Source organism: Peromyscus californicus, unplaced genomic scaffold, assembly GCF_007827085.1.
Source record: "Peromyscus californicus insignis strain IS unplaced genomic scaffold, ASM782708v3 Scaffold_14__1_contigs__length_90479793_seg_2, whole genome shotgun sequence".
Lineage (NCBI taxonomy): Eukaryota > Metazoa > Chordata > Mammalia > Rodentia > Cricetidae > Peromyscus > Peromyscus californicus.
In genome coordinates this window covers 48,456,157-48,480,293 of record NW_026294436.1, presented here as the reverse complement: position 1 = coordinate 48,480,293, position 24,137 = coordinate 48,456,157, and the positions used below count along the sequence as shown (strand labels likewise).

Sequence of the window (24,137 nt, the reverse complement as noted above, 5' to 3'; positions counted from 1 at the left end):
GAAAGGGTTTATATTGTCTTACCAGTTCTCCAGGAAGCCATGCTATTGGACCTGTCTACCTTCTCCCTGAAGAAACAACATTCCCATGATTTGCCTTTATCTGCTCTGACCCAGAGCTCATTCCATGCAACAGCTCTGTTCCCACACCGTTTGTTAAAACAGGCTGCGAGAACTGCTTGGCTGGGCAGCTGCCTTGGATGACAAGCCCGAGTGCATCAGGTGAGCTACTGACCAAACACCAAAGTCAGAGGATGACCTGTCTACAGGGAACTGTGAAGCTGATATACTCTTGGGTATATATTCCCAGGCTATGTACACGTGCAAGCCTCTCTTCATGCCAAAGACGTTCCCTAGAGACCCCAGGCTCATACTACATTCTGAACTTGAGACTCAACACTGAGTAAGTTAAAGTCAAGGTAGAGTTATGAACTGCTAAAAATCATAAAGACATTTGAACACCACACACACACACACACACACACACACACGCACGCACGCACGCACACATGCACGCACGCACGCGCGCACACACACACACACACACACACACTCATCATCCTGATGAAGACTGGAAGACACTTCCAAGACTTTTAGGAAGTCTATATAATCTCAATAGAGCACTACTAAGTGAGCAAAGAAGTATGACAAATACAATAGACTCAACAGGATAATAAACTGAGGAAATTTGCTACATTCATAAAGTTAAAAGAAATCCCATCTACACTAACAGCAAGAGTAACAACAAACAGACACTGCATTACAGTCTTTAAAACATCCAGGGTTCGGTGAAATTTTCCTGTGTCTAAGACACAGGAAAAAATCATTAATACACAGAGCAGAATAGATGTTGAACTAATTAAGTAAAGTGTGTATGGGGGGGTGTGTATGTGTACATGTTTGTGTATGTATGCAAGTCAAAGTCTTCCTGTATTGCTCTATACTTGAGTTTTTGACACCGAGTCTCTCACGGAACCCAGAGCTCACTGACAGGTAGGGCTGGCTCCCAGCAGGCTCCAAGGATCTTACCACCTTCGCCTCTTCGGCACTAACATAACAAGTGTGTGCCATCATGCCCAGCTTTTTATGTGGGTGCTGGAGATTCAAACTCAGGTCCCTAGTCTCAGATGCCCCTAGGCCAATACTTTTAATAAATTATTATAATTATAGTCACAGAACTAAAAAAAAATGTATAAAGGACTGACTGAAATTACAAGAACAGTGTCCAACAAAAAATATAAAACAATCAAATGTTATATGAGATCCTGTCTATGGTAATCAAATAGAAGTCACAAAAGAGAAAAGTCAGATAATGTAAATAAAAAATGCATTGAGGTCCTCAATAACGTATTTGAGTAACAGAAGGGAAAATCAGTAACTTGATGATATATCTATTGCTATCCAGCCTAAAGACCAGAAATAGAGAAAAGTGAATGGAGTTTACTCTGGGACACCATGAAACACACTGACTTATGGGTAATACAAGACTCAGAAGGAGAAGAGAATGAAGGGTAGAAAAAAATCTGTAAAGATAATGGCCCAGTACTCCCCAAATCTAATGAAAACCATCAATTCTAAGAAGCTCAGCAAACTTCAAAGAGAATCTCTGATGAGTTCTAAAGAATCTCCACAGAAACAAGTAATAGGCACTGTATTAGAACAGGACATCATCAATCAAGGTAACCTGATCTGTGATCTGAAACCACGGGGGACTGATCCAGCAGGACGCCATTTTCAAAGCACTAGGAAAAAAAAAAAAATCAACCAGTATTTCTAAATATAGCAAAATCACTTTTTGAAACTGAAGGATTGAAGACATTTGGATAAAATTTTTGTTGGCTTGTTTTGGTAACAGAACTTTCTATAATAAATATAACAGGCAAAAATGAAGGGATACTATTCAGTAACTCAATAACATGACAAATACTATATAATGCAGAGCCAAAATTTGTAACAATAAATGTAGTTATCAGAAAAGAAGATAACTGGGCTGTTGGTGCAGGCCTGCAATCCCATATACTCAGGATCTTAAGGCAAAGGCATCACAAGTTCAAGGCCAGCCTCAGCAACTGAATGAAGCCTCTGTCCACAGATAGGTAGTTATATAGGTAGGAGGTAGATAGATGATAGATAGATAGATAGATAGATAGATAGATAGATAGATAGATAGATAGAAAACTTAAACCTTAATTTTTCATGTTGAAAAATAGAAAAAGAAGGAGATGAGGCAAGATGATGGCCAAGGAAGATTCTCCAGTGAGTATTTTTTTACAGGATCTGAAGACCATTCATATACCAAACTACATTCACAACAGCAAAAATAACCAAGTGAGAGACCATAGTACCTGTTTTTAGCATGTGGTAATAAGTGCATTAAAGATGACAGGGAAGAAAGAACTATCCAAACAGCACTTCCCTCAATTCTAAGCAATGGAATATGGAGAGAGACATGGAATAAGGAACAAGAATGAACAGCAGGCCTTGGAACCTAGTATGAGGTAAGCCACAGTGAGACCTAGCATGGCACAGATCCCATAGCTCCTACTCTGTGGCCTAATGGGATGGTGGGGGGTGAGCATTTATACACAAGTTAGCCTGGCATTCAAGGGTCTATTCCTATCACCCATCCCCCAAACTCAGCTGTTGTCACATGGTGCAGAGGAGGATCCCAAACATGGAGCTGAGTATAATGAAAAAATGAACACAGGACTTTGTCTGGGAACCAGTGTTGGGTCCACCAGAGTGAACCACAACAACAGACAGAATCAAGTGACCCTTGCCCCAGGGCCAAAGCCCACGATCATAATTTCTGAATCTGCAACACCTACAGTGGACTGTGTCCCAGTGAGACATACTCATGTCGGCTTGCATTGCCAGCTGCTGTGATGTGGGCCTGTAGCCTAACCTCAGGGACTGTGTAGGCCCTGCCAGCTATGAGATACACATACAGGCCAACCTAGCATCAGCCTTGATAACCAGAGAATCTTGAAATGAACACTGGACCCCATGGCTCATTGTACATGAATTTTATAAATGTTTCTGTGGTCAACAGACCTGCAATTGGGAATTTTAGGTCATAGACTTCAATTTTGCCATAAACTGCCCTATGACTTATTTTATATCCATTTGTACTTCTACCAATTGAGTAAGAAAATATAATTTTTTAAAAAATTTCTTGCCAATATTTAAAATGTTTGTTACTTATTTTTATTTTATTTTTACCTATTAGCTGGAAAATAATAATTAATTGGATTGTATTTCCACAAAATCAAGTATGAGTAATGTTCACTCCACACACTTATCAGCCATTAGATCATCTTTGTGGATCTTCTATCCAAATTGACCCAACTTCTATTGAAACAAATGAAGAATTTCTTTTTAGGAATCAGGAAGTACCCCTGAGTAGTGACACTGAGAATCAGGAACCCTGTAGATATGTGAGTACATTCTGGCCAGGTGTCACAACCATTCTAGAATGGAATCTTTGAAGTATTCAGTTGCCATGACAGATGTCAATATTTCCAAGGAATCTCATGGTTGATAAATATCTAAAGGACCTTCCTTTTGTGTAACGGGGTTTCTCTTCACTATTTTTGTGTCATCAGAGATCACAGAGAAATTGTAGACAAGTAAGTGGCTGTTTCATTATTTCAATATGCAGCCAAAGGCCTGCTTTTCCTCCTCCTCCTCCTCCTCCTCCTCCTCCTCCTCCTCCTCCTCCTCCTCCTCCTCCTCCTCCTCCTTGTTGCTAGAGTTTTCCTCCCTGGCCCACAGTCAGGGCAAATCTCTCTCACCTGCCAGTCCCACAGCCTATCAGACCCGACCAAGTAAACACAGAGACTTGTATTGGTTTCAAACTGTATGGCCATGGCAGGCTTCTTGCTAACTGTTCTTTCAGCTTCAATTAATCCATTTTTATAAATCTATACCTTGCCACATGGCTCGTGGCTTACCGGTATCTTCACATTCTGTTTCTCATAGTGGCGGCTGGCAGTCTCTCTGACTCAGCCTTCCACTTCCCAGCTTTATTCTCCTCCTTGTCCCGCCTACACTTCCTGCCTAGCCAATGGCCAATCAGTGTTTTAATTATTGACTAATCAGCAACACATTTGACATACAGAACATCCCACAGCACCTCCTTCTCCTCCTCCTCCTCCTCCTTCTCCTCCTCCTCCTTCTCCTTTTCCTTCTCTTTCTTCTTCTTCTTAGTGTGTAGTTATTGTTGTTGCTTTATTAAAAGAAAAAAAACTTTGGCTAAGTTAGGAAATTACTTTACCACAGAATCATAACAGAAAAGTCCCACAATCTGGATTGTGGAAGCTAGAAACCCAGGAAATCAATGGCACAGAGTGATATTTGATATTCCAAGAGCCAGAGAACTAGAACATTCCAGCCAATTCTAAAGGTGTGAAACCAAGATGTTAAGGGTCAAAGAAAACCAGTGTCCTGGGCTAACCAGCCAGGCAGAAAACAAATGGAAAACTCTGTGATTGCCTTGCTCTGCGCAGTCCTCAACAGATGGGGTGATGCCCACCCACACTCGGAACAGCTGTATGCTTTATACAGTTCACCAACTGAAATGGCGGCCTCTCCTTCCCAGAGACATCCCCACTGGAACACCTAGCTGAGACACAAATAACTCGGTGAAGCTGGCACACGAAATCCGCCATCACAATATCTACGTTCTTTCCCATCTTAGATCACTTATCTTTTCCTTTGTGAACACTGGGGGCACTTGTGTTAACTTCTAACTAAACCACCTATCAGCAGATACTCCCCCACCCCCGAAAAATGTCTTCCCTAAACAGCTAAGTTCTAAAATTTTGTTTCTCTTCAGAAAACATTTTTCCCTCACTAAAGCTGGATTTCAATAAGTCAGGAAATAGAAAAGTTCATCAGGTAGTGACAAACTCAAGAGACTGGATAGTTTAATAAAAGAACTAGGCATGGCGGTATATTAGGCATGGTGGTACATGCCTGTAGTTGGGCAACTGAGGCAGAAGGATTACAATTCAGTGCCAGTGTAAGCTGACAGAGACCCACTTTCTAAAACATCAATGATAGTATAGGTCATCATTTATTAAAATAAGTCACACACATAACAAGATATCAAAAATTATATCATGGAGAACATTCTAGACCTATCATAACTTCTTCATGTGGGAATTTTGAGGCACAAAATTTCACTAAAGTGAAGCTTGATCTATCACTAATTTCCTTTAGTGAAACATGGAAGATTTAGAAATTAAAAAGTGCATGTATTCCTGTTATGGGACATAGCAGTGGAGTTGAGAGTGAATGTAACAGGTCCAAAGTGAGACTTCATCCACATCGAGGTCCATGGCTACTGCCTGCAAATGATGACTTTCTCTAGGGTAATGGGAACAGTGAGGAAAAGATGAAGAGCTTAGATAAATGGAATGGAATGTACTCATGGTTCAATGCTGAACTAACAGGAAGCTAGTGACTGGTCTAAACAGGAAACCATGGACAAGTTATTGAGACAGAGAATGGGCAGGGGAAGGTCAATTCTACAGTCATTCTAGGGCTACCAGTAAACTAGCAGGCAAACAGTAAAGCTCAAAGTTATGGAATAAGCCTAGTCAACCATTAGTAGACAGATAGTATTGTTCAGTCATAAAGAATTATGTCATTTACAGAACAGTCTGTAGGGCTAGAAGTCATCATATTGAGCAAAGTAGGACAGATTCAGAAGACAAATATCCCAGGTGCTCTCTCAGGAGCAGAATCTGGACTTTAAGACATGAAAGAAAGGGGAAAATTGCAAAAAGAAAGATCAGCAGAAAGGCAGAGGAGAGTGGGTAGCCTGTGGTAAAGATAACGAAAACATGTTATATATGCATGGAACACCATTATGAAACCCCTTATTCTGTACAATTAAGATGTGCTAATCAAAGGTAAAGTTAACTATCAAATTCACATATTTACTTCTGGAACAAGGTGATCCTCCATGATGCAAAGCATTTGATGCAAACGTGGAATAATCTTAAAGGAATCAATGCAGGATATAAACAGATTCCATTAAAAATGGTGAAGTAACAAATGCTAATTAAGTAACTGGGAAAATATTGTTAAAAGGTAAATAAGTGAGATCTTTACATTTAATGGCTGGATTTTACCCATATAAAGTGAGCTTCAAAGTAGAGATTGAAGAATTTAGAGAACAAACATTGCAACTTGGAGAGGCAGAGAAGAAAATAGAGCAAGGTCCATGTTAGAAACAAAGGAAACAATGCCAGAAAGATAGTAAGCATGCAGAAAAGACTGGGAAAAGCTAAAAGGACATGAAGAATTGGTATTACACACAGAGAGACACACACAATCCAACATTACACAAATCAAGATTGTTAACCAAAATCTGCTTTGAATAATAGATAACAAAGCCCACCATGCCTCTAGAGAAGTTAAAACCATCAGTGGTGACCCATACCCTCTTAAAGTTATGTCCTTAAGAGAGAAACAAATTATCCTTTGAAAATCCATGGCAAAGTTCCACACAGAAGGAAGGAAAAAGTGAACCAAGCTTTGCCTCTTCCACAGCAGAGCTAGAGGACAATGAAGCAACATCTAAGAAAAACTCATGGAAAACACAGTAGCCCAAGAATGCCATCATCAACAGCCAAAGTTCTATCCAGTAAAGTATAACAAACAGTTCTGAACATGAGAAGAATGCAAGGGATGCAATTGCCAGGAGCTCTTCAGTCAACTAATAGTAAATGAACTTTGACCCAGCAAGAAATGACCAAAGGAAGCCCAGCTGTGTGCACAGGGTTTATTAAAATATAGAGCTAAAGCATAGAGGGAGGTGAGAGTGCCATGAGCAAACTTGTGTAAATGATTTGCAAATAAAGTAGTAAAGTAGAAGATATGGAGGTCATATAGGTACAAGGATCGCTTCATGTTAATGGAGATGATTATTAGTCAAGTACCATAAACACAAAGGCATAGAGAGTTTACTAAGTAATTTAGTCCAATATTTTATGAGGAGTGAGAAAGAGGAGAAAAGAGAAGGAAGAAAATTTTGTGTTCAAACTCCTATTTGGGAAGCAACAAGTTCTGTCTAAAGTTCAGAAAAATCAAAAGTAAGTCAATCATTATTTAAAAAATATAAACCCTTCATATTAAAAGAGCACATGAACACTGTCAGTTTGCCTCTGTCTGTCTGTCTGTCCATCTTTCTCTGTCTCTTTGTTTCTTTGTCTCTTTGTCTCTCTCTCTCTCTCTCTCTCTCTCTCTCTCTCTCTCTCTCTCACACACACACACACACACACACACACACACACACACACACACACACATATACAATGTGAAAATATAGTAAAAGATTTAAAAGTAACAACTACAAAACATAACTTAAACTGTGGTGACATTTTACTGCATTAATAGATGGTTGTTGTAGCTGGAGAGTTTTCTCTCCCATCCCACCAAACTCCGGCAGTCCAACAGTCTATTTATAAAATAAACACACAGATGCTTATATTATTTAAACTGTTTGGCCTAATGGTTCAGGCTTCTAGCTATCTAGTTCTTACATCTTAAATTAATCCATTTCTATAAATCTATACCTTGCCACGTGGCTCGTGGCTTACTAGTGTCTTCACATGCTTCTTGTCATGGCGGCGGCTGGCAGTGTCTCCCTCCGCCTTCCTGTTCTCTCAATTCTCCTCTCTGTTAGTCCCATCTATACTTCCTGCCTGGCTATTGGCCAATCAGTGTTTTATTTATTGACCAATCAGAGCAACACATTTGACATACAGACCATCCCACAGCAGGTTGGGGATTGGATATCTATAAAAAGACATAAATCTGGTTAAATTATAACTAAATCCCAGCAATACAGTTTGTAGTGGCAGCATTTACAAATGAAATCTTTCAAAATATTGAAAATAAAAAGACAGGGGGAAACCTTACTGGAAATGGAACAGTAAGAACAAATCAATTGATCTTCAAGATGGTGCATATGAATTTGTTGTTGTTATTGTTTTATAAAGAATCACACACCGAGAAAGTACAGTTAGTAAGGAATTCAATTATGAAAAGTCTGTTTGTAAGAAGAATCTAAGACAAACTTCAGTGTTCTTTGCCTCATAAAGGTAAAGATAAGAACTGAGTCTCTGAACACGCTAGCTTTCATTTTCATTAAGCACCATGGTAAAGGGGGTTCACAGCTATAATTAAGGGCAATAATAAGTTGTCTTTGAATTAATCTAAAGAAAGGATATCTGAGTGGGCCCTACTTAGCCTCATGAGCCCTGTAATTCTCACTCTAGTGTGTTGGAAACAAGACAGCATGGGAGGCCCATGGATAGGGTCTTTATGATGGGGAACTGGAGGTGGGTTCTAGGAGCTGAGCCACAGCCACCAGAGAGCAAGGCACAGGCCTGATGGACTCAAGAAGTGAGTTATACCAATAACCTGAGTAACCTTGGAAGAGGATGTCTGGCTTAGTGAGACAACAGTCCTGGCTCACGCCACTGTGGCTGGGAAAATGGGGCCCTGAGCAGAGGCCATGAAGAGCCTACGCTTAGTTTTGGACCTAGAGAAACTAAAACGACAAAGGGTTGGTGTTTGTTAGGAAACTGAGTGTGCAGTACTTGGAGACCTAAGTTGGGAAATTAATGAAAGTTCCATGTCTTATAACAATGTAGTGTCAAATGGGTAGAGTAAAAACAAACAAAAGGAAAGACCCTACTCTGTGTATTAATGCCGTGGACTCTCTTCCAGAATCATTGGGAGACTAATTCACTTGGCAGCATGGCACAAGACACTTCAAACACAAGTAAGGCTTTGGGGACTGAACTATTCGGATAGAGGAACTATTGGAATAGAGGGCCTGAACTATCGGGGTATTTGTGTGGGGGATGTGTGCATGTGTGTCTCTGTATGTGTGTGTATATGTGTGTGTGTGGTGTGTGTTTTGTATGTGTGTCTCTGTGTGTGGTGTGTGTGTTCATGTGTCTGTGGTGTGTGTGTGTGCGTGCATGCGTGAGTGCACGTGTGTGTGTGCACGTGTGCGTGTGTGTGTGTGTGTGTGTGTGCATGCCGTAGGTATGTATATGAGTGTGTGTGTCAGACACAGACAGGGAGATTCAGATATTGAACCCTATCGGTGACCACAGGAAATCTGCTCTTGTTGCCCGGTAAGATATTCACAGCACTTGCATGTCACTATATATTATGATAGATATTTCGTATGAATTCCATAAGAATAGAAGTAATGCAAATTTTCTCTGATCATACTCAAAAAATAGAAATGGAAAACTTTAATATATATATATATTAAATTTTCTGGTAATACTGGGTGATATCTACACAGAAAACCATTTTCTGTTCACAATATTAGGAAATTAACTACATATCTATTGCATTTGGAAGAGTCAACAAGAGTAGACTAAAGCCTTATCAGGAAATGTTGCCACAATGAAAACTATCATGAACATTTTCTTTTTATAAAAATTAATCCTAGAATTTAAATCATAGGTTGGATCATAGGCTCCTGTACCCCTCTGTTTAGAATAAATGCCACTTAGTATGGCATGCTGCTCTTCCATGTGACAACCTAGTATTTGCTAACTTCTGTTAAGTGTTGCTCTGGAATATACATGATGAATTTATCTGTGGGGTGTGTGTGTGTGTGTGTGTGTGTGTGTGTGTGTGTGTGTGTGTGTGTGGTCTTACCATCCAAGTCAATACAACTTCAGTTTTAGAGATAAGGTCTAACTAAGGTGACAAGATAATTGTTTTCATTGTTCTTTACATATTCTCTTCCCTCTTTCTACCTAGTGACTCGTCTCCAGACTTTGCAGACCACTGTGAAGTGGTACCATGTGGTATGTGACATTCTATAAGGATATTCATTAGCGCATCTGAAATCTCCTCCAAGAGGGAAAAACCATACTCGCTGTCTCTATTGCAAACATGTAAAAGTAATACTTAACTTGTACAGATAATTTGGTGGGGAGCTATCTTTACATTATTCTCCCCTATAGCATTATGTTCTCAATCACTCTCCTGAACATTTGGAAATGACATTCAGCACCAACTGAAAAGGGTCTACCCCAAGCCTACTGATTCTCCACCCACCACCACAGTCTGATGGCTCCCCAAGTCTCCTCACTCTGACACCATTACTGTGGAAATCACCAAATGCACCCCCCCCCAGCTTCATATCACATGACATAATTTGTCTGTTCAGGAGTCATCTTGCTTTGCATCTCTCCTTTTCTACTTACCTTCTATGATTTTTTTTTTAGGCCTTTGGACACTTTTCTTGTACTTCATTACTAGAAGACAGAGAAGTAATCATTCATTTTGTGCTGTTCGAAGTGTATAAAATACCCACTGTCTTAGAGAGTATTTATCCATCAGTTTTTAAAAAATATAAACTGAAATACTGAACCTTTAACAAACTCTATCACCATATTAATATCAATATTTAAGTCAAATTAGTACAAGGAATACCACAACAATAAAATGTGTAACCTTTCATAAATGGGCCAGTATAGTTATTAAAACTTTTATACATAGTTTCTTATAATCCTAGGTATAAAAAAAATCACTGATAATTAAAATTAAAACATTGGTAACCATTGATAGATGAGTTGAATTTTGCTAGCCATGACTTGAGATCATTTGCCAACATCCCCATCTCAAAGGAGAAAAAAAAACTCATTCATACATTCATTCATTCATTTATTCAAAAGTCACTTTAGAGCATCTGTGACATGTCCAATGTCATGCTGTAGTTTTGAGATGCAACACAAAATGAAATTCAGAAAGTAGTTTCAAATAGCCTATAGTCCAATGGAGAAGTGAGTGAAGTTAGTGATAAGAAATGTCAGTAACTTATAAGGAAGGCACAGCAGGTTAGATATGACAGACACATGCTTGAAGGGACCTCCAAAATTTACCTGTGGTTAGAGAATATTAAATGGATGTTGTAGGATAAGCGAAATATCCAGCTGAAAGCGAAGTATATCCCAGGAAGAGAAAGGAGCACAGGTATGCAAGAAAGCAAAGAGCACCACATGCCATGACTCTTCCCTAAGGGAATGAGTTCCTCATCAGTAGGGATTTGTGGCCACCTGTGGGGGCAGAAGTGATGACCAGTGGGAGGGAGATACAATATTATGCCATGAACGAAAAAGGAAAGATGAAAGAAGGAAGCAGGGAAGGGAGGAGGGCCACCTGGAAAGAAGGAAGAAGGAAAATACATTCCTCAGTTTCAGAGCTACAACCTCAGATTAGGAAGAAGGAGATTGAGACGAGGCAGAGAGATAGAGACCTAGAGAGACACAGACAGAGACAGAGAGACAGAGCAACCTCCCCCCATTCAAGCAACAACTTCAGGTAATGCTCAGTAGGCACTCATGGGGTATTAGTTTGCATCTCTGAGTGCTTAAAGTGCATAATCGTTCACTCCTCACAACAGCCCTCTAGGGGATGTGCTAATGTCATCCCTACTTTGAAAAGAAGCAAAAATTGGCAGGAGGTGACGTGCCTGTGGTGACATAATTATTAAGTGACAGGGCCAGTATGAAAACTCCAAGTCTGGTAGTAGAATTAGTAGCCTAGCACCAAGGCTGTTGGCACTAAAAAACAGAACACTTGCTTGCTCTGGGGACAGGGCATTGAATGAATGAATTATGACGTTAAAGATTTTAAATAAAAAGAATTCAGAATTAACAATGATGATGACACTGCTTTTTTATTTAAAATTCACATACAATGTATTTTGATTGTTTCCCCTCCCCCAACTCTCACAGATTCTCCCCTCCTCCCTACTCATCCAACTTTATGTTCTCTCTCTCTCTCTCTCTCTCTCTCTCTCTCTCTCTCTCTCTCTCTCTCAAGAAAACCCACAAAAATTGAAATCAAAACAAACAACCAAAAATATGTCAAAATTAAACAAAAAGCACAGGAAAAAGATCACAGAGTTTGTTTTATGTTGGCCAACTACTCAGGGGAATTGGTCCTGCCCTAGAGTGTGGTTAATATACCAGGGGACACTCCACTGAAGAAAACTGATTTCCCCCCTCACTGCTGGGACCCCATCTAGCTTGAACCTGTCCAGGTCTTGTGCATGCTGCCACAGTCTCTGTGAGTTCATATGTACGTCAGTCCTGTTTTGTCTAGAAGACATTGTTTCCCTGGAGTTATCCATGACACCATTAATAACCAAAAGTGATAGGTAAAATTTTGAAACTGAAACAGACAGCCATCTAGTAAGGAAGGATGTTGTAATGTTGTACTTCAGAATTGCCTGGAAGACTTTAAAAAAACATCAGTGCCTGGACTTGATGACAAATATCTAGAAATGTAGCTTAATAGTTAGAATCTATATTTTTAGTCTCTTTTTTTAAAAATTTTATTTTATTTTATTTTACAATACAGTTCAGTTCTACATATCAGCCACGGATTCCTTTGTTCTCCCCGCTCCCGCTCCCCTCCCCTTCCCCCCAGCCTACCCCTATTCCCACCTCTGCACTATAGGACATTGTGAATATTACTAACTGATTTCCAAGGGCACAAGGCCAGTTGGATCCTAATTTATGAGAAAAGCCCTGGATGATTATAACCATTCAAAGACAGACTGTTCGGTTAGTCAATGCTAAGGGGACAGGAGCCAGTGAATTTTTGGCTCAGTGGAATAGTGAATAGCACAAAGATGTTTAATTTCAAGATAGGCAAGTTACCACAGAGCTTCATGTTACAGTGAAGGTTGTCTGAAGTGTAGATGTTCTTTTCTCCCAGCAATATGTGGTATGCTAACAATGCAGATTGCCAGAAATCGTTCCCCCAAGGTTAAATAAAATCATATTTGGTGTTGTAAGAGAAAGAAAAGGTATTTTAGAGAAAGGAGAATTACTTCTCTGTGCCATCCAGTCTGAGTGAACTCGATGGAGCCGAGGGACTAGGGAAATGTTAATGGCTGTGTCTGAGATAGAATGCTGTGCCTCAAGGGGAACGCCATTTTCTTAGTTCAGACCCTGATCAGGAAGTTCCTCTAATTTAATACCCAGGCAAGCAGTCTTGCAATATCGGCACACAGATCCCACAAGACTCAACCCTGGAGATTCAAGAATAGCATGAAGCAAATAGAGAAGAGATTCTCTCCCAAAGTAGCAATTAATCAGCTGTATGCATTTGCCTGTACATTAGAGGGAAGGGATCCCATTGAGATGTCATTGTAATATATCAGAAATAGGGATCAAGCATTTCCTTGGCCCTAAAACCAGGAGTAATGTGGCAATAGAGGCCCGGCTGGACAGGAGAGGTACATATAGGAAAAGAGGGACTCCTCAGCCATCCTTTGCTAAAAGTCTGCGCTGTAAGTGGCCATTTGTCTTTCTTAAGTTCTCCATGTGTTTTGGAAGTCAATGCTTTGTTAGGTGTATGCTTTTCCGTTCTTTCTGCCCACTCCACATGTAGCCTTTACCGTATTTTGAGTGTTCCTTTTCTCTGAAGAAACTTTTCAGAGAAACTAAACTCTGGCTTACTTTCACTTTTGTTGCTTACGCTTTATGCCACAACAAAAATTCAAAGTCAAGGCCAATTTCAGGAACCTTTTTCCTTGCTTTTTTTCCCTAAGAGTTCTATAGTTGTCATATTAGAGTTAAGTATTTAGTAGATTACCATTTAATTTTTGTATATGGCACATGACCAACATCATATACCTCAATACATATTGAGACCATTCTTTTGCCATTTTATGTTCTTGGTACCCACACCTAAGGTAGACTGACTGTCTTTTGGTAAAATTATTCCTGAAATCTCAGTTTCACTTCACTTGATTAATTTTTTTTTTTTGGGGGGGGGGGTTTCAGGCTTATTCTCTCATTACTTTATAACGTGTTGGTACCTCCACTCTTTTTTCTCTTGGTTGCTTTGGCTAATTGGGGTCACTTTTCCAGTGTGGAAGGGAAGCATTACATATTCTTTAATCTTGTTTGCTTTGGAAGGGAAGTATTACATATTCTTTAATTACCATGTTTAGTGGTTACATGGTTATGTTAGATAGTTGCTCATTAAATGGCACTTGATCCTTATTCTCTAGTGCAAATTTAAGCGATACGCACTAAGACTGAACTTCAATTACCCAGCTAACATTTCCATAGGTTGACTCTATACCAACTAGATTGTGTTCAACTTTTCAGTGGTATACACACACACCTGGTAAAGAGCATCCCATACAAATTTAGTCTGAAATGTTATAAAAGAATAATGGTCGGCTGTAAAAAGCCACCAATACTGTGGCTGAGTCAAAAAACTTCTAGTTTTAATCCTATGAATCTTCCATTTACAATCTGATTTGCTTCCTTTATTCTCTGTAAAAGGGAGAGCTGAACATGGTGGTATGAATATCATTGTTTTGTAATTGTTGATCCTTTGGGTTTTGTTTTTTCTGTGTTCCTTAGGAGTTTAAAGCTGAAATCCTATTGGATACATACTCAACCATGCTAAGTGATCAATCCATTATCTTGGCCATGAACTCTAGGTATGTAAGCTATAATGATCCATGACTTCACTAACTAAATATCTTGCAAGTGTGATATATTTAAAACATAATCATAAGAACTTAATTATTCTCGATTCATTCACCCCATTTCAGCTAGCTTTGTTTAAAGGGGTCTCTCTTAAGAGTTTCTGGATTGCATTGATAAGCAGATACATTTTAAGGCTGATGGTGGGCAGATTTCTTTTGCAATCAATTTGAAGTTGCACACAATACCAGGAATATTGACATTGGCTAGGAAAATGTGGTAATAATACTGCCTAGTTATCTGAAGTACACTGGATTTGTGGATTTGACTAGGTATGTAATCAGTCTATAACTTTATATCTAGAGAAATATATTCTGATTTCTGAATAACTGTATGCCGTTGCTTCCAGAGAACATTATTCTTTTATATTTAAAGCATCATTGTTAAGAGAATATAGGAATCTGTGTGTCATATAAAGCCCAAACTGTACTTCACACTTAGTACTTTTGTGCTAAGAAAACTAATTAAGTTAGGTTGCATTTGAAATCTTACTCACTTAGTAATTATGTTCCCTTTTCTTGTCAGTTTCATTGATCCTTTGTTGCAATTTGAGTCACAGTTGAGGATAATAGAGTTATCTTTCAAAAAGGCATTTTCCTTACCAACTCTTAACACAGTGAAATCAATGGGGAAGAACCCTGAGGAGATTAGGGACCTGCAGGTAGGCTCCTTCTTCCTTTACTACTGACAAGGTCTTGGCATACACCACAGCAAGCTACATGGTACACCTCTATGGTTAGACTCTCCTGCCTATGTCTTCATTTGTCTATCATATATTTGCTCTCACCAGCCCATATCCCTGAAATCCTCATGACCATAAGGATTTAACAGATTGTACAAGGTTTATAGGAACAAATGAGTGAAGATAGTCTGAGTTAATTTGTTTAGCAAGACAAAGGAGCTTGTTGGGAAGTTCTGAAAGGGAGGAGAGGGGCAGACACAGAAAAATGCAGAAACAAAGAATCGTAAGATCAGTAACATTTGTGGTTTCTGTGTTGTCCACATTGCTCCATGGTGCATGTAAGCCCTAAGCTGGAGCTGCAACTGATGGAAGATGCTGATGAGTAATAGAAGATGCTAGTGAGCAATGCAAGATGCTAGTGAGCAATGCAAGATGCTAGTGAGCAAGAGAAGATGCTAGTGAGCAAGAGAAGGTGCTAGTGAGTAATAGAAGATGCCAGTGAGCAATGCAAGATGCTAGTGAGCAATGCAAGATGCTAGTGAGCAATGCAAGATGCCAGTGGGCAATAGAAGATGCTAGTGAGCAATAGAAGATGTTAATGAACAGTAGAAAATGCTAGTGCGTGAGGTCTTAGAGGCAGAGCTGCCCCCTCCACCCCTTTCTTATCTTAAGTTTATGAGGGAAACTAGGATGTTTAAATGCAAAGCTATACACTTTTGGTAAAATTTAATTTAAGGCCGGCTGGCTGATTGCATGCTTCTGTTTTATATTTCAGAGTTTATATGAAAATATTTTCAATGTATATGAAGATACTCTTATTATTTTAGTGTCTAAAGACTTCTACAAGATACAGATCTTAAAGGTAAAAGCAAGACAGATGGTTTTGTTATAATATAAACAGTTTAGCACATTCTGTTTATTTCTAATTGACCATATTTGTCTTTCCATCTACTACTTGGAGGCTGGAATTTTTTTTCTAGACATTCAATGATGTGAAATTACTCACAAAGTTAACCATTTCCTTTATTTGAACTATTAAAAGATTAAATTTGGGGAAATGGTGTTAACGGCTACTGAGAAGTCAAGCCTTCTGTGCAAAGACGTGGGAGTTGGGGGGTAGTAAAAGACCAGTGTTGTTCTAAGCTCCCTTCAAGTCTACAGAACAATGGCGACTCTGTGAGGATGCCTGTTTGTGTTCTGTCCCACCACTGCTGGAGCTAAGGACTCTGTCATTGCTGGATTTCTGTAGCTGTGATTAAACACCTTGACAAAAACAGCTTAAGAGAGGAGGGGGTTTATTTGACTTACAATTGAAAGATATAATCCATAATTGCAGAGAAGTCACCATGGTAGGAATTCAGACAGCACACCATACCCAACAATCAAGAGGAAAGAGAAATGATGTACCCTTGGTGCCTGCTTGCTAGGATGCTTATGCTCAGCTAGTTTTCTTTATTTCTATAGTCCAGGACCACCTGCTCAGGTAATAATGCCACCACAGTGGGTTGGATCTTCCTGCATCACTCAACAGTCAGGACAGTTTTTCAGACACACCTAGAGGCCAACCTGATTTAGGAAATTTCTCAACTGAGTCTCTCCTCCCAGGTGATTGGAAGTTATGTCAAGTTGACATTTAAAACGAACCAGCACACATGTCCACGTACAGTTTACCTTCGTGTATACCACTTCCTATACTGACTACATTCACCAAGGCTCATATATTCACTTCTCAATTCCCCAGTGCAAAAGTGTGGAGCACTTTAGGAGTTGGGGGGATCATGAGAAGTCTTCCTTCAGCAGTTAATTATGGCCATTATCATGAGACTAGGTTCTTGATAAAAAGAGGGAGTTGTCTCCTCCTTTCTCTTTCTCCTTCATGCTCTTCCCCTTCTGCTTTCCACCATGGGATGTGCAGTAAGAAGGGCCCTTGATAGGTAAGTGCTCCTCAATTTTGAACTACTTTATAGCCTCAAAAATTATACGAATTTCTAAGAATACTTAAAGTTCTTTACAAATCACCTAGTCTCAGATATTCTGTAATAACATGAAATGGACTTAGGTAGAAAATCAGTACCAAGATATAGGACTGTTCTTATAACAATACATAAATACATGAAATCAGTTTGAGAAGTGGATAACGAGGGTGGAAGAATTTAGAGACAGGAGCTAGAAAAACCCTCTGCTGCTATGAATGGAAATTTAGAATCATTGTTGTGGGAATTAGAAGATGAGCTATAGCAGAAGCCTAAATTTTCTTACGGACTACTTAAATGATCCCAGTCAGGACACTGGTAGAAAGATGCAAACAAAGACCATGAAGTCTCAGAGAGGAGGAATGAGGTGCTGGAGACTAGAAAAAAAGATATTCTTCTCACATAGCTATGGAGACTTGGAGGAAGTATGCCTGTGTTCTAGAACTTGGAGGAAGGCAGAACTATAAAATCCTCTTCCGGAAGGAGAAGTTAAGTCATCAGCAGCTCCATTTCATCTGATCCTTTCCCTTTTGGAACTAGGTTATCCAGAAGAAGAAGTTTCTAAGTAGTAAAGTGTCCATTTCGCTACATGGCTTCTTTTGGTCAGTTATAGTAAAAGAAGAGGAGGAAAACAAGATTTAAATATCAAAGTTTTAAATAAAAGTGCTGTAGAATGCAAATATCTGAGTAACTCTTACCTGGACAAGTATAGCAGCTTGTGCTTGAGAGAGAATGCTAATGAACTGGTCAGGTGACTGCTCACTCAAGAGATTGATCTGTACAGGAGAAAGCCAGGTTCTGTCCATCTGTTCAATGGGAAAAGGATCCTGAAGGCTTTTCAGAGATCTTTGAGGCAAGCTAGGTCCTCAAGGGCACAGTTTCTGGACAGGTACTGACAGCATTAACTGATCTGCACCAGTTGGACACTCTGCCCCTCAAGTGCCAGCAAACCATACCTCCACTGTCCTGGCTAGGACTCAAGCAAGTCTAGGTGTGGCTCCATCCACATCTCTGAAAGGTATGAGCCATGAATCTTAGCAGTGTCCTCATGGAGGTAGTTCTGCAGGCACACAGAACCCAAGACGCTGTCTCCAGAATATATAAAGCAAGAGGCAGAAGAATTCTGAGGTAAATTGACATTTCTGGATCAGATACTATTTCAGTACTCTTTTAAAGGTGAAATACAAATACTATGCTTTTCAAAGGGAAAGTGTGAACTTAAAGAGGTGGCATAACATCATAGTCTCATACAAAATCTTTAATGATATGGAAAATTTTGGATTAGAGTGAATATTAGTAACTATTGAATAAATTTAATAAAACACAAATGTGTTAGTATAATAGTGGAAGTTGTACAATAATTGGAGACTGGGTTTTTTATTGCAATTTAAATAAAATGAGGTCAAATATGGATCAATCAGTAGATGATGTTGCCTGCCTTGGTTAAGTTGGAAACTACAAAGATGAGCCTTTCTAAAATGGAAATACTGTGGTTCTAAAACAGCTGTTATGTTTCCAACAGGAAATGGTCACCTGGATGAGTCAGAATAAGCAGTACCTGCAAGAACGAGTAATGATGCTCATCACCAGAGTGCTCATCTTTGCATCCAGGAGAGTCAAGAAATACGTAAGTCACTGACTTCAGAAATTCTGCCTACTCAAGACTGAGTTTCTAGAGGTCTGTTTGCCAGGTCTTAGGTCTTGAGATCACTGATGCTGGCTCAGTGCCATGGGCTAGGAGACAGGGATGTCTAGAAAGTGTCAACAGTCTACATGACTGTGACTCAATTTGAGCAGTGTTTTTTTTCCAATTATTAACTAACTGCATTTTACTTTATACACATACAATGAGCGTGTTAAAACCCCAGATTTTTGCTCTTTAGACTTTTCTCTGTTGAACCAGTGTTGTTTGTAATGTCACATATTTCAGCCTCATCTTCTTTCCTGTTTTCTAAAGTATTTTTAAACCTTTTTTATTTTAAATACATACAACTAATTGTGGGGGGTCTTGGCAAATACCATGGCCCATAGAGTAACAATCCACATGAGGCAAGAAGGAAATCCAGTTCAACGCTACTTAGTTAGTTGGTGTTGGTTCAAGCTTCTAGAGTCTGACTCCAATCAGTCATTGTAAGCATGTTTAAGTACAGTATGATTTGAAAGGAAGTTTCCTGGTGTAATACAATCCTCTATGCACAAGAAGGCATAATTATATCAAAATTCTTCTCAAACTACATGTCCTTTCTTCCAAGAAGATGGGTTGTAGACTAAAGCTACCTATATTATCTTAAGGACCTTGGGAAGGATCTGGTGTGGTCTTGATCGTACAGATAGCATAGATATCATTTAGGCTATTAACCACCTCTAGTACTCGTTGTAGGAGCTAAGGGGAGCCCCTGGTTATACAGATAATGCAAAGATCACCTAGACTATTAACCACCTCCAATCCTGCTCATGGGAGCTTAGAATAATCTGCCTGTACAGATAGTGTAGATTGCCAGGCCATTACCCATCTCCCTTTCCAGCCTTCTGGATAGAAAAACAGGTTATACATATTTTTCTTGAAAAGACAGTCCTGGGTGTTTAACATTCCTGGTTCTATCTGTGAGTGCAATGACTTTTGTGTCCCCAACAACTAATCCTTGAGTTCCTGTACTGTTCACCACACTAAAGTCTACACCTTCCCTTACTCCCCCGCTTACTGCACTCTATCCCTGTCAGTGTGATATGTGTCTGCTGGGGGATGTTTTTCTATATGCTGTGAATATATGTTGTCCTGTTGGTTAATAAATAAGCTGCTTTGACCTATGGCAAGGCAGCTTAGAAGCAGTTGGGAAATCCAAGGACAAAGACAGGAAAGAGAAAGGCAGAGTCCAGAGAGATGCCAGCCTGCCGCCTAAGGAGCAACACGCCAGCAGACCGGTATAGCCACAGAACACATGGCAAAACACAGATTAATAGAAATGGGTTAATTTAAGATATAAGAGCTAGCTAGCAAGAGGCCTGTCATAGGCCATACAGCTTGTAAATAATATAAACTTCTGAATGATTATTTTATAAGCAGCTGAGGGACCACAGGGCTCAGTGGGACCGCAGGACCAGGCGGGACTGGAGAGAACTCTGACTCCATGTGTCCTGTCAAGATGTGTTCATTACCGTGTCTTTCTTAACTACAGTTGCACTGTGCTTACCTATGGTTCTTCATTGGGCTTGTAAACATGTCCCATTGATATCTCAATACATGTAGCTTTATTTCACACTTCTAAATGCGCTGTGTGTGTGTCATGGTTTGGGTACATTGTGATGGATGTATCTTACTTTCCAGTTGATGATTATCAAGGTGCGTTTGAATGTTTCTACCTTACATAATGCAAAACACTGTGTGCAGGTCTATCCAGACATGCTTAGTGGAGTAATATTAGGAGACAGGCATGAGTGGGTAAGGGTCATTAAAACATGGTTTGTATTCTTAGAGAGTCCATTTCTCAGAGCTTCACAAATACTGGGATATAATTAGACTTGATTGCTGAATTTCATATGAAAATTGAAGAGATATTCTAATTGTCAAGCTTTTATGAAGCTTTCAGCTTTGAATACATCATTGCCACTTTCTCAGAAACCTCACACTGTGAACATTTCCCTCTTGTGGATGCTTATGTCAATATTTCCTTTTCTAATTTATCCTCTTAAGTAATTTTCAAATGGTCAAGGGTCTAGATACAATAACTAGATGCCTCTGGCTGGTGAGTCTCTCACGGGGTTGCAGTTCAGCTCTCAATCTAAAGGCTGACTGACGTTAAAGGGAATCTAATGTCAACCTCACTGAATTGGTCCTTTGCTGATTTTTATATATAAAATATTTATATATACTCTACTAATGTTCATTAAATTATTGATTAAGTTCTTAGGTTTAAGAATAGTTCATCCCTCATACATTTTCTGTGCTCCTAACACATGTTATCCACTCAGCAGTTATTTGATGCCAACTGTTTATCTGCTATCTGTTCATACACTTCCCTCTGAATTTTGATATACTCCATGAAGCCACTCCCAGGGAGTAGGTCAGACATTTGGAAGTTGTCTTATGTGACCATTCCCTTCTCTTTTCCCCTTACTGTAGCATAGGACATGTTCCTTTTCTCACAGGACACTTCAGGTGTGAAAAATGTAATCACACACATTCAAGTGTGACTCCAAAGCCACACGGGGTTAGTTACAGCAGATTGGGCAAGTCCAAATAGGATAACCTAGTACTGCAGTGGTCACTAAAGGCCACCAGATGGCAACATATCAGCATTTTTCAGAGCATTGCTAGCTACCCAGCTGCTTGTTTTGGTCTTGAGAACATAAACTTCATTAAGTCAGCTTTCTTTTAAAAATAATATCTTAGAAAAATATTTAGGTCAATGAAATTTATATATAAAACATATATATATATAATATATATACAAAACAATTATATATTTATAAGTATGCATATATATATAGTTACATACATATAACAACATAATCCAAACTACTGTTAATAAATTAAAAGCTGGGCTTCCCACAGGCCTAGTATGTCTCTCTCAGTATCTGGCACAAAGAATATTTGTCTGTTCTTTGATTACACGTGACTGCACACTCTGTGCTACGGTATTGTCCAGATACTAGATGGAGATTTTTTTTTTCTTTATAAACCACCCTTGCCTAGGCAGACTGTTGAAGAATCTTGACAGCCACTTGTGACTTATTAAAAAATACCTTTAAAAATGATGATTCCCCTCACATGATGATGTCGCCGTCAGGGTAGAGAAGCGTCCCTGCAATCCATGAACACCTGTTCATTTCGTTAAAGGAGGCAGGTTCTTATAGGTGGAGGCATGTAAGCTAGCAATGTTATATAGGGCTACCAATAGAAAGAGTGTTTCCATCTTTGTTCCTTTGGTACCTTTAAAGATGAATGCACTGCTGCTGCCCTCCTACAAGGACAAAAACAAGAGAGGATAAGACACCAGTATGTACAAAATGACCAAGGAGAAGAACAGGTCCCATCAAGTTCAAGTGAAGCAAAGTTTGCTCTTGGCAAGGATAAGTCAGGGAAAAGTCAAAGGAAGAATGTGAGCCAAGTCTTGTGTTTTTGTTATTTATTACTGTGTAACACATTACCCTAATTTGGGTGCTGTCTGTAAACTACATAACAAATTTACTATTAGTAGCTTTAGAACACAAACCTATTTATCCAACAGTTTCTGTGGTTCAGGGTCTAGGTATAGTAACTAGATGCCTCTGGCTGGTGAGTCTCTCACAGGGTTGTAGTGCAGCTCTCAGCCTAAAGGCTGACTGAAGTTAAGGAGAATCTAATGTCCAGCTCACTGAACTGGTCCTCTGCTGGTCTTCGTCCCTCCTGATACAGGCCTCTCGATAGCACTGCCATCATGGACTCTTATCCATCTTCAGCCATAAGCCGAAATAAACTTCCTTTAAAAAGTGGGTTCAGAACTTTGAGCTACAGCTGGCACATTGTCCACATTTACCTCCTTCCTTTCCAGTGTCCTCACAAAATGACAGTGCTCTGATTCCTTAATGTGTGTATACGCAGCAATGAAAGGAATCAGTGGAGGGCTTTCACTGGTCAACTCCCAGAAGGCAGATTAAATAAAAAATGATAACCAGTACACCTAACAGAGGAGCCCATGGGGTAGCATCCATGAGCCTGGGATGGCACAGCTGTAAAAGGGACCAGGGGAGTCTAGAGCCAAGAAACAGAAAGACAATGATTTGTATGTGCTAATTGAATGGATTAAATGAAAACTTATGCTAAAGACTAGGCAGGCCCTTCCTTAACATAAAACTCATTGGTGGGCACATGTGAGGACTTCCTTTTCCCTGAAAACCTTTGCTAAGCATTCTGAGGGGGGAGGGAAGCCTTAACTATTCCAAAGCAAAGTACCTAGGTGATGAGCCTTGCTTCCAATTAAAACCCCCATCATGAAGCATTATTACAACCTTTTTTTCAATTTTAGATTTTTTTGACAATTTCACACACATATACAATGTATTATATATACATATATATATAGGTATACATATGTTTTATATATTATATGCCCCTATGACTCTCTTCCCCTCTTGCTGACCTCTTTACATAGTGGTCTCCCTCGCACTTTGATGCCTTATTATTTAGTTCATGTCCTGTGCAGGAAGCCAAAGCTGCTGCTTTCATGATTGCAATGGCTATGGCTTATTAAGAAAATAGTATTTCAAAGCACTCCTCCCTGTCCTCTGGGTCTTGTTATTGCTTCTCTTTATTTTCCAAGAATTCTTGGGGCTTTGAAAAGGGCAGGGAGTGGATAGAGATGTGCCATTTAGGGCTGGGTTCTCAATGGTCACTATTCTTAGCACTCTGACCAGTTGAAGGTCTTCACGTTGACTGTTGCCTGCTGCAAAAAGAAGCTTCTCTGAGCAAGACTGAGAGAAGAGCCACTATGTAGGCATAACAAAAATATTTAGAAGACAGTTTGACTACATGTCTTCTTAGCAACACATCAGTGCTGAAGATTCCCCTTAGGGTCTGTGACCTCCTTCATCACAGGCATTTGAAAGGTCTATAGTACTAGGCATGTATTTCCTCTTTTGGATGGAGCTTCAAATCCAATACAAGTGGTTGGTTACGCCCTGCACCAGTCATGCCATTATTTCACCCATGGGCATATCTTGCCTGATAGATCAGTTTTATAGTGTGCATAGTCCACAGCTAGGTAAAATATTGATAATTTTTCTCCTCCAGCATCTTGTATAATGCCTTCGGGCATTATGAATGCTAGCCAGCAGGAAGGAAGATTCCAATTCAGTCCTAACTTGATTTGTCTGTATCCTGCAACCAAAGCATGTGGTATCATCAGCAAGAGTCTTACATCCCAGTTACTATTACATTTTTAT

At 39.5% G+C, this 24,137-nt stretch overlaps 1 protein-coding gene across 1 annotated transcript in view; it reads left to right on the top strand.

Annotated features, from left to right (window-relative positions):
- The first annotated feature begins 8,772 nt into the window (after positions 1 to 8,772).
- Mroh9 (maestro heat like repeat family member 9) overlaps positions 8,773 to 24,137 on the top strand; it is a 54,996-nt gene continuing 39,631 nt past the window's right edge. The window contains exons 1-6 of the mRNA XM_052736505.1: positions 8,773 to 8,797; positions 9,802 to 9,848; positions 14,436 to 14,515; positions 15,087 to 15,222; positions 16,019 to 16,105; positions 18,739 to 18,843. Of these exons, the coding sequence (XP_052592465.1) occupies positions 8,773 to 8,797; positions 9,802 to 9,848; positions 14,436 to 14,515; positions 15,087 to 15,222; positions 16,019 to 16,105; positions 18,739 to 18,843 (480 nt within the window). The remainder of the gene's footprint in view (positions 8,798 to 9,801; positions 9,849 to 14,435; positions 14,516 to 15,086; positions 15,223 to 16,018; positions 16,106 to 18,738; positions 18,844 to 24,137) is intronic.